This window comes from Emericellopsis atlantica, assembly GCF_019669845.1.
Source record: "Emericellopsis atlantica unplaced genomic scaffold F5Z01scaffold_5, whole genome shotgun sequence".
In the NCBI taxonomy this organism is placed as follows: Eukaryota; Fungi; Ascomycota; class Sordariomycetes; order Hypocreales; family Bionectriaceae; genus Emericellopsis; species Emericellopsis atlantica.
This window is the reverse complement of record NW_025764707.1, coordinates 239,200-249,320: the sequence shown is the minus strand read 5'-3', so window position 1 is coordinate 249,320 and position 10,121 is coordinate 239,200. Positions and strand designations below refer to the sequence as shown.

The following is a 10,121-nucleotide window of genomic DNA, read 5'->3' as shown; positions in this document are numbered from 1 at the left end:
TCAGCCAAACTCGGCTGCTATCATGGCACCAAATGCGGGGAACGGAAGCTGCCTTGCCTTGGTCCTTAGCTTCCTTCATGGGCAAGGACGGCATCACGTTACTTTGAGCTGGGAGGATGCTCTATTATACCGTTCCAGAGCCCAGTCCCTCCCTAGAAGCCATATCCGTGACTGAGAGTGCCCAGCCTCAGGAGCAGTTGCTGCTAATTAGTGGCGCGGTCCGGCCCCATCGCGATTGTTTTGTTCCACATCCCGTCTTATGACTGACTGTGGTTCTGGCTAACGTAGATTATCCGCCAACAAGCTAATGAGCTTTTCGCGCATAATCAGACATCCCAATGTTCCATGTACGCGAACGGATTGATGCCAGCACGTACTCGTAGCAGTTCTTCCTAGCTCAAACCCTGCGCTTGAGCCTCCGCCCAAACTGCCCGCCTGCATAGAGCGACGCTATCGCCAGGTGCATAGCATGAAAAGCAACACCAAGCCATGACGCTCACAGGGTCTGCTTTCATCAATCGATCTTATCGAAATCGACTGTACTCGTTAGTCACACTCGTCATTTTCTGCTGCCCTCTGCATAAAGACCCAAGGATGCTCATAATCGGGGTTGGGAGTTGTTTGTCGTCTGGCAGAACGAAGAGTTGAAGCCAGTTCTTCGCTTCTGTTATTAGAGTCCAGTCTGCTGCGAGTCCACTCTAGGCCAGGGAGCGATTCCGGACGCTGACCACCCTTGCCGGCGCACGGACGCCAACCCTCTCTGCTCTAACTAACGTCAGTCGAGCGAGCAGCTTCCAACTCCAGTCATCTCAACTTCTCATCCACATCACTGACACAGCATCAGCCACAAACTCCATCCGACTGCACATGCCGCAAGCCACGCTGCAGTGTTGTCGAACCGATTCCACCATTTGTTCTCCATGGCCCTGCGATCATCTCTGTTTTCTCGATTCAACTTGCCATGAACATCATCGATTTGCGCCACTTTGGACCTCTTGTAGTATGAAACTCATCGCATACATAATTAGGCCTTCTTTCTCACTGAGGAGTGTGCCAGTTATGCCTAGGTACTGCAGGTATCAAACCAGCATATCTAAGTACTACTCAAATGTTGCCTGGTCGCTGGCCCTGTGCCAGACTGACTGCTGACGGTTTAGCAAGAGCTCCCCAATGAAGCGATCTCAAACATCCCCTCGTATTCATTACTGTACCAGCTGTCTGTGTATGCATAGCACGACCCACAGTGTCTCGCGGAAGTTTGCAGCCGGAAATATCGACGAAGAGCTGAGCAACGGGGAGTTACGGATACTCCAGCGTCAAGTCTCCATTGGCCTGCTCTTTCGAGCGTTTCACAACCGACTCCATGGCGAAGGCGCCTCTTCTCTGGTTCACTAGTTTCTGATTGCTAAAAATTTTCCGCGTTTGCGCCCCAGCTCGGTTCCTTGCCGTACGATCTCATGCAGGGTCTCAGGTCCTCAGCTTATTGGGTCTCTGGCCAACAGAGAAACTGCACGCCGACGAGGCTCGAGAACGTCTTGCGGCATATTGAGCTTTTGCGGCTCGCTCTACGTAGTAGGACATGTACCAAGCCAATGGCAATCTAGGCGTCTGGTCATGTCCACAGGTGGACCAACAGCAGGCGCCTGGAGAGCTTAGGAAAAGATCATGGTATTAGAACCGCACACAACTGTGGCCTGTGTGTCCCGTGGCGGTTTTGGAGACTGGAGGTGGTTCTGTGGCATCTACGATCAGATGTATGGTACAGGTGCTACTTAAAGCCCACCGAACGCTTCATGAGAGACTCGGCGATCCTATGCTCAGCGTCCGTGACTACCAATGTGCTATAATTATTGGTGTTCCATTGGCCACTCATATTTGTTTAGTGGTGCTGATGAGTTCTCTCGGTTCGGATCGCAAGGGATCATCGGCGACGAAATGCAGGGCCCGTTTTACGGACATTATTCTCCCTGCCTATCTACCGGCAACGTGCAGAAGCATCATGCATTTGCGGTCAAAAGTTGCATAGTCCGGCGAAACACAAAAGTTTTCTCGGCTAATTCAATGGCAAGACTTCTTTCTCCGTGCAATGTTGACTCTATTGTGGGCTTGTGGCTAGCAAGTCTATTTTGACGCATGATCCGGCAGCAACAGGTCACTTCACGTAGGCACACCACATGCAGACGCTGACACCAGCTTGATGAGCAGGGTTGTAAGTTCAAGACAAGCATTAAATGGCTTGCTTCTGCCGTTCTGCACCATCTCTATGCTTGTATTATGCTTGTATCAGTTTGGATACCGCCTCGTTCCAGACCGTGGCCAGTGCTTCAGAAGCTCATCTCTATACCTACATGCAGTATATCAAATCGCCCACATAGAAGATTCGCTGGCCGCATAGATTTCAAGGTGTCTTGCTATATGGCCATAAATTCATCCAATACTCCTCAACGCTGCAGTCACGTCAGTTATAATGCTGGAATATGTGCGCTTCCTCTCGCGTCTACCGCCATGTCCCCATCATTATTTCCAGTCACGATAGTGTAGGAGCATGAGTCTATTCTTGTATATATGTGTCTCTCAATTTGCTGGAGGATTACATGTATATTGCCCCCCTTCTATTGCCTACCGCGCCGATGTAAAGTTGAATAGCGCAATGTTACGCTCGCTACAACTTCGAGCCGCTCTCATCACCGTCAACCTCTCCGAACAAGTTGAGGAAAGCGTTGTGAACCTCTTCCGTCAGATCGCTGGCCTGCAAGCTTCGCCCCTTTTTAGCAAAAGCCAGTCGGGAGCACTCCTGTTCCATTGTGTCAGTCGCGTGGTTAACAGTTGGATGCTCTTAGAACTTACTCTCGTGATGGCACTGCCGCCAAAAGCAGCCAGGCCAATCAGCTCATCGGCGCTGATCTTGTCCTCACCAATATCCCACAGTCCGTCAAGGTACGCCTTCCTCCAGCCCAGAAATGTGGCAATGGATCCAGTGAGCGTGTCGCCCTGACCACCACTCCTCTTCTTCCCGCCCTTCAAATCATCCACAAGAGTCGTTGTGCCATTCGAAATGAAGTCTTTCCCGCCCTTCTCGATGATTGTCACGCCCCCGAGCGCCTTACACAATGCTTCGACTTTGCCTGTCTCTTTCTCTTCGCTCGCCTTGACGCCCAAGGACTCGCATAGCCTGCCAAACTCCACAACATTGGGCGTCAATATTGCCGACTTGTAGCCTTTGACTAGCTCGGGGCTCTTTTGAACGACCAGTAGAGCGTCGGCATCCAAGACGATGGGCATCTCCTTGTCCCGGGCGGCGCGAATGACTTGGGCAACAGTATCTTGCATGAGGGGATCACGTCCCAGTCCAGGTCCGATTACAAGAACGTGCAGCCTTGGAAGCATATCAATAATTCCAGCAGCGATCTTCTTAGGATCGGTGTCCGCTTTGGGGGTGGAATCTGACAGATGAGGAGACGGGCTTTGGCGCATGAGTGGGTGAACCATGAGATTAGGGGAATAGGTCTTGATGACGGCTCCAGCTCCTGGGGTGCAAATAAGATGGGACTTCGCTTCGTCAGTCGAGCTCTCGGAAAAGCAAGTCAGTGCCTTACCATGTCACAGCCTAGCCTTGCGCTGGCCATGGCTGAGAAGTAGGGGGCGCCTGTGTAATCCTCACTGCCACCGATCACTGCCACTCGTCCGAGCTGACCTATCCAAGGGTTAGAGCACGCATCTTCGACAGAGAGGAGTCAATCCCAACCTTTATGGAATTTCTCAAGCATTGGCGGCACCATGCGCTGGACCTTGGCGAGGACATTCTTCGTTGCGGATGACATCTCGGGCCCAGATGTCGGAGAGCTACCCATGGTTTGATGCCTTGCGGCAAGATGGTTCGGTTGTTGGGAAGATGAAGGCACGCAATGCTGTGTTAGGTCTGGATTCCCGACCAATGGCTGCAATTGGCTGTGGTCGTATGGACTGTTGTATGAAACGTTTCGTAAGTGGCCTGCTAATGTAAAGCTGTTTAGACAAGGCAAAATTAAGCAGGGAGTATTCAGATAGTCGCCGAGGATGCAATGTTGACATGGACATGATGTCACCTCAAGATTGTGGATAGCACGAACGCCGAACTCCGTCTTCACTACCTCATACCGATTGCCAAGTTCTCCTCGACTATAATAAACGAGCAGTATTAGCTATAGATATTAGAACAAGTCTGCAGGTGAACATTAACGACTGGAATATGTCGAGACAAAAAGGGGGGACTAGATATCATGTATTCACTCACATCTCTATTCGATTAGTAGGGTAGTTTTGAGTTCGCATCGACTATTATAAAGGAGTAGCGGGAATCAATACTTATGTCAGTCTATTGGTCAATCCTTGTGACACCGTTAAATTTATTAGAAGAGGCAAGGAAAACGATTGAGTATATTGTTCAGTAGGCCTATTCGGATATTGGGGCCTACGACATTTGCCCTGGATAAATAGTCGGCGAGGGTAGAGGTTAATAGACACTAGGTAGATAGCATAGCTAGCGGACATAGAGAAATCGTAGAATTCATCAGGAGAGGCGACGAAAAGTATTATATATTGGTTGAGAGGTATGTTCGGATATTGGCGCCCACGACATTTGCCCTGGATAAAAAGTTGGCGAGAGTGGAGGTTAACAGACACCCAGAGACGGCACAGCCAAAGGGACATAGACAAATTATAGTTAAACAACAAAGGAAATCGAGGGCTTCAATTGAGTTCTGAGCTCTAATTTACAATGGTGGTACGACTGGCGATATCTCCTTGCATCACCTGTCGTTCGCTCCCTCCGCCTCTAGAGGAACTAAAACGACACAACAGTTATTGGTATAGCCACCAGCTTTCCAGCTTCTCTTTCTCAGTAGCCCCCACCACAGCATCTATTCACCTGCACGAGCCCATGCCCACTCGTCGTATAGCGCTTAACCGAGGAAGCTCTTGGTGAACGAAACGACGGTGTCCTTGAGCTTAGCCTCGAGGTCCTTGCTGAGGGCACCCTCCTTGTCGATGGTGGAGAGGAGCTCAGACTCGTTGGTCTTGAGGTGGGCAATGAAGTCAGACTCCCACTGGAGGATCTTGTTGACAGGGACGGTGTCGAGGTGACCGTTGACACCAGCGTAGATGAGGGGAACCATCTCGTTGACAGCCATGGGGGAGTACTGCTTCTGCTTGAGGAGCTCAGTCAGACGCTCACCACGGTTGAGGGTCTGCTTGGTCGAGGCATCCAGATCGGAACCGAACTGGGCGAAGGCAGCGACCTCACGGTACTGAGCCAAGAAGAGCTTGAGCGAACCAGCAACCTGCTTCATGGCCTTGAGCTGAGCGGCAGAGCCGACACGCGACACAGAGAGACCGACGTTGATGGCGGGGCGGATACCCTTGTAGAAGAGCTCAGCCTCCAAGAAGATCTGGCCGTCGGTGATGGAAATAACGTTGGTGGGAATGTAGGCAGACACATCACCACCCTGGGTCTCAATGATGGGCAGGGCAGTCATGGAACCACCGCCGTGGGTCTTGTTCATCTTGGCTGCACGCTCCAGGAGACGAGAGTGGAGGTAGAAAACGTCTCCAGGGTAGGCCTCACGACCGGGGGGGCGGCGGAGGAGCAGCGACATTTGACGGTATGCAACCGCCTGCTTGGAAAGATCATCGTAGATGACCAGGGAGTGCTTTCCGTTGTCGCGGAACCATTCACCAATTGAAGCTTTTAGGCTATTAGTACATGAGTTATTGAGTGCGGAGTAGTCTTCACTTACCACCGGTGAAGGGGGCGAGGTACTGGAGAGGGGCGGCCTCGGAGGCAGTAGCGGCGACGATGATGGAGTACTTCATCGCATCGTTCTCCTCAAGAGTCTTGACGAGCTGGGCGACGGTGGAACGCTTCTGGCCAACGGCAACGTAGACGCAGTACAGCTTCTTGGTCTCGTCGTTGGTGTCGTTCCAACGCTTCTGGTTGAGCATGGCGTCGAGAGCGACGGCAGTCTTACCAGTCTGACGGTCACCAATGATCAGCTCACGCTGACCACGGCCAATGGGCACCATGGCGTCGACAGACTTGAGACCAGTCTGCACGGGCTGGTTGACGGACTGGCGAGGCAGGATACCGGGAGCCTTGAGCTGCGAACGGCGCTTCTCGGTGGTCTTGATGGGGCCCTTGCCGTCAATGGGGTTACCCAGAGCATCGACAACGCGGCCAAGCATCTCGGGGCCGACAGGAACATCGACAATTTCACCGGTACGCTTGACGGTCTCACCCTCGCGGACGAGACGGTCAGAACCGAACAGGACGACACCGACCTGGCCGGCCTCGAGGTTCATGCACATGCCCTTGACGCCGGAGGCGAACCTGATAGATCGTTAGACACGGATGTGTGCGTTGTTGTTCGAGGTTGTACTCACTCGACAAGCTCCTCGGCCTGGACGTTGGCCATACCGTGCACACGGGCAATACCATCACTGAACCTCCGTTAGCCATTCATCCTGTGAAAAATAGCGGCCATGCGAAAGCGTTGCATCGCGCGTCAAGTATAAACTGTCGTCGCAGTGTCGCATTCGGAGGCCACCTTGCACAATTTCCACATACCCGACAGACAGGACACGGCCGGTCTCGGCAAGACCAGACTCCTCCTGAACACCACGGATCCTCTGCTCGAGAATGGAAGAAACCTCAGTCGGCGAGGCCTTGGCGTCGGCAGCGTAGGCGCGGGTCTGCATGGCAGCGCCGTTCAGGGCGGGTGCGGCATTTCGGACCTGGGGGAAAAACGATGTTAGCCGAAGTCCAGCCTTGCGATGGAGAGAGAAGCAGCGCGATTGCTCAGAGAGCTCCAAAAAAGCTCAGAATCGCTTATTTGGAACTCAATTGAGCCGACCGAATTGATCCCAGATGGATGCACGATGATCGCAGGGTGTTGTCGATGGCGTTGGGTGCTCGTCGGTGTGTTGGGTGAGGCGTAGTGAGGAGACTTACCGCAGCGACCCTGCCAGCGGCAGAGGCAGCGCCGACAGCGCGCGAGGACTGGCGGAGGGCGTTGCGGAACATATTAGAGGAGATATGTGAGGATGGGAGACGAGAAGAGAGCAATTGCAGCGGACGTGCAATTGGGGAGAGGGGAGATTGAGGCTCGTGGTGTTGCCTTTGCTGAAGAGCAAGATTCGGGGGAGTTTTTGCAGAGAAGAGCCACTGGAGACGGAGCAGAGTCTGAGGGAGAGGAAAAGCGGGGCGGAGCTCGGCTGATCCAATCGCCGCTGCGTGCGCGGTTTTGCCCTGGAAATCCCGATCCCGAATGGCTCCTCTGCCACTGCGCGGCTGGCCTTCGCATCCGCTGACCTCCACCAGACAATTTCCATCTGGGGAGCCTTAGGCATCACGGCTGCCATCATGCATGCGCGTTGGCCCGGCAGACATCGCATGGTCTCAGCACGCATTGACCAGCCGCCATTGAGGAAAGATCTCTTCACCGCGATGAATGCGCATCATGCTACGACAATCTTCTCAGTGTAATTGAGTATTTCTCAATAATCTAAATACTCGATGTGGCTTCAGAACCTTGATTGCACCGGATAATACCGTGAGACACGTAGCGTGCCATTGAAGATGAGGCGGCCTGTAGGGAAGCTGTGACCACCATATGAACTGCGAGCTTGCATGCGCTGAACGAGCCAGCTGTTCATCTACAGCCACGTCGCCTTGTGCTTTGCAATATCGTGCTGTCGTCGAATATTCTGCAGCATGAGCATACAACGGACGCTTGCACCATCTACGTTCCGGTCAATCCGCTGAACATCGACGATGCCAGGCTCAGTCAGCACGTAGGCTACGACACAACCTAAGAAGTTGCGCGACCAAGGTGTCCCGTCACCACGCCATATCAATTCGCAAGGTAGGGAGAGCAACATGGAAATGCGCTGGGGCGGTAGGTGACGTGCATCACATTCATGATATACGAAAGCCGGCATGACGCCGGTCGGTCTCTGAGGCCGTGCTCGACTCTATTCCAGTCGGAGCAAATGCAAAGTGCAGCGGAAATACATGTCCGTGAATTCCCTTTTGTTCCCAAGTACTCCGTTTCGTAAACCATTCCGAGTGAAGCTAAGACAGAAACCAGCAGAAAGACCCATTGCCCCGTCTATCGGACAATGCCGTCGAAGCGCTGCTTGAACCACTTGACAGTCTCGTCGCGCTTGATGCGGTGGCTGGCGCCAATGGTCGACTTCATGCGGCGGCGGCGGGTGACGCGCTCACCAGGGCGGGTCATGCAGCAGTAGAAGTCCATGCCGTAGATACCGATGGAGGGGTCGTACTTGATGCCGAGATCGATGTGCTCGCTGATACCGAAGCCAAAGTTGCCCGTCTCGGAGAAGTTACGCTTGCGGAGCTCGTACTCCTTGACCTTGAGGCCACGCTCGAGAATCTCCTCGGCCTATCGAGTGTTAGGATCCTGCCATGGATATCGAACAATCGGTGCGGTTTACCTTGGGGCCTCGGACAGTGACGTGGACAGAGATCTTTTCGTTACGGCGGATACCGAAGGTACGGACAGTGTAGCGGGCCTTGCCTTGAATTGCTGTCAGAACCGGAAATTCACCTCGAAAGCGATAGGTTGTAGCACATACTGTAGACAGGAGTCTGACCAGACAGCTGCTCGAGCACCTTGGCGGCACGAGTAAGTCTGTCACCAGACTCACCAACGGAGATGTTGAGAACCAGCTTCTGGATCTTCAACTCCTTCATGGGGTTCTGCGTCTTCTCGGAGGCCATGGCTGCGGTATTGGTCGACGACGGTGGTGGTTGTCGAGGTGGTTGTCGGATGGGTTGTCGGATGGGTTGTCGCAATGGCGGAATTGGGGATGCGGAGGTTTGGTAGATTTTGTGAGGCAGCCGAAAATTCGAGGGTTTCTCTGCCCTCGCCGGTGTGCGAGGGAAATGTGGGCCATACGCTCTGTCCCATTTTAGCTTAGTGGCTTCTGGAGGTACATCGCGGATGTACCTCGATCTTTCAGCCTTTCCGGTCAGGCTCCGCAAATTCTCAGTCGGACCTCATCCTCGACCTCCCAGCACTTGGAAGGTCAACGTCGCAGTCGCGTAACAGCATCTGTGGCCAAAGCTCAATTTTTTGCATACCACGAACGTTGCGCAAGCAATTCGTTCTAAAAATCAGTCACCATGTCAAACAAGCAGGGAAAGATGGTACGTTTCCTCGCAGACCGCCCCGTCTGGACTTGTGGTTGGAAGCTTTACTGACGCGATATTGATCATATAGGCTGGCTATGTACGTACCGTCCCTTCAACGACCTCACCCGATCGAACGACACGCTGTACCCCCCAATTACCGAGTCGCATGCTGACGTAGAGTCTGCAGATCAACTGGCGCATGCGCGTCACGTTGAATGATGGTCGCGCCATGACCGGCCAAATGCTGGCCTTCGATAAGGTATGCGTGAATCTGGTCCGGATTTAGACACGAGCTGACAACAGAAAACAGCATATGAACCTTGTACTGGCGGATACCGAGGAATTCCGCCGCATCAAACGACGACAGAACAAGCCCGCGGCTCCTGGCCAAAGCGGCACGCAAACCGTCGAATCTGAAGAGAAGAGGACATTGGGCTTGACCATTGTCCGCGGTGCCCACATCATCTCTCTGTCCGTCGAATCGCCGCCCCCAGCGGATCCCAGCGCGAGGCTGAACAAATCCGGGCCAGCTGGCATCGGCTCTACGTTGAGTGCTGGTCCTGGAGTCGCGAAGCCCGCTGGCCGTGGTGCTGCTCCTCCATCTCTAGCCGTACGCTTGGTCTACCGGTTTTCATGGTATATTTGACTGACTGTTTCTTAGGGTCCTGCTGCTGGTGTTGGCCCTGGTGCGCCTCCTGGCTTCCCCGGCTTTCCTGGCGCTCCCCCCGGTTTCCCTGGTGCCGGACGCGGTGGTACGACTATTCCCTCTTGCGATAACAAACATCCAACTAACGAGATGCAGGACCGCCTCCTGGCTTCCCCGGCGCCGGTGGCTTCCCTCCTGCGGGTGGCCCTCCCGGCGGCTTCCCTGGTGGCTTCCCTGGTGCTCCCCCAGGCTTCAACCCTGGCGGCGGGCCTCCTGGGTTCAACC

General features: G+C 53.7%; 4 protein-coding genes across 4 annotated transcripts; 1 reads left to right on the top strand and 3 right to left on the bottom strand.

Annotated features, from left to right (window-relative positions):
* Nucleotides 1-2,662: 2,662 nt before the first annotated feature.
* Nucleotides 2,663-3,821, bottom strand: F5Z01DRAFT_679757 (carbohydrate kinase; the record flags this gene model as incomplete). The annotated part of the gene is made up of 4 exons (XM_046265553.1): nt 2,663-2,794; nt 2,848-3,549; nt 3,597-3,694; nt 3,746-3,821. 4 exons carry the CDS (start codon nt 3,819-3,821, stop codon nt 2,663-2,665), a joined length of 1,008 nt encoding a protein of 335 aa, XP_046120947.1.
* A 993-nt stretch (nt 3,822-4,814) lies between these two features.
* F5Z01DRAFT_447518 (P-loop containing nucleoside triphosphate hydrolase protein) lies at nt 4,815-6,833 on the bottom strand. Its single transcript, XM_046259814.1, has 4 exons — nt 6,602-6,833; nt 6,418-6,474; nt 5,775-6,364; nt 4,815-5,722 (listed from the first exon to the last, which is right to left on the bottom strand). The coding sequence occupies exons 1-4, from the start codon at nt 6,730-6,732 to the stop codon at nt 4,941-4,943; spliced, it is 1,560 nt and encodes a 519-aa protein (XP_046120946.1). The 5' UTR covers nt 6,733-6,833; the 3' UTR covers nt 4,815-4,940.
* Nucleotides 6,834-8,144: 1,311 nt separating this feature from the next.
* F5Z01DRAFT_633796 (60S ribosomal protein L11) lies at nt 8,145-8,776 on the bottom strand (the record flags this gene model as incomplete). The annotated part of the gene is made up of 3 exons (XM_046261988.1): nt 8,145-8,438; nt 8,491-8,603; nt 8,632-8,776. The coding sequence occupies 3 exons, from the start codon at nt 8,774-8,776 to the stop codon at nt 8,145-8,147; spliced, it is 552 nt and encodes a 183-aa protein (XP_046120945.1).
* A 160-nt stretch (nt 8,777-8,936) lies between these two features.
* F5Z01DRAFT_447336 (uncharacterized protein) lies at nt 8,937-10,016 on the top strand. The gene is made up of 4 exons (XM_046259813.1): nt 8,937-9,205; nt 9,279-9,449; nt 9,501-9,942; nt 9,993-10,016. Exons 2-3 carry the CDS (start codon nt 9,390-9,392, stop codon nt 9,834-9,836), a joined length of 396 nt encoding a protein of 131 aa, XP_046120944.1. The 5' UTR covers nt 8,937-9,205; nt 9,279-9,389; the 3' UTR covers nt 9,837-9,942; nt 9,993-10,016.
* Nucleotides 10,017-10,121: the final 105 nt, after the last annotated feature.

What these genes read in the sequence shown, in the direction of transcription:
- F5Z01DRAFT_447518 (XM_046259814.1), bottom strand. Translation starts at nt 6,732, where the DNA reads ATGCAGACCCGCGCCTACGCTGCCGACGCCAAGGCCTCGCCGACTGAG. An exon ending in GGCCGTGTCCTGTCTGTCGG is followed by an intron (nt 6,475 to 6,601) that starts GTATGTGGAAAT and finishes ACGGAGGTTCAG; the next exon opens with TGATGGTATTGCCCGTGTGC. An exon ending in CCTCGCCCCCTTCACCGGTG is followed by an intron (nt 5,723 to 5,774) that starts GTAAGTGAAGAC and finishes ATAGCCTAAAAG; the next exon opens with CTTCAATTGGTGAATGGTTC.
- F5Z01DRAFT_447336 (XM_046259813.1), top strand. Translation starts at nt 9,390, where the DNA reads ATGCGCGTCACGTTGAATGATGGTCGCGCCATGACCGGCCAAATGCTG. An exon ending in AAATGCTGGCCTTCGATAAG is followed by an intron (nt 9,450 to 9,500) that starts GTATGCGTGAAT and finishes AACAGAAAACAG; the next exon opens with CATATGAACCTTGTACTGGC.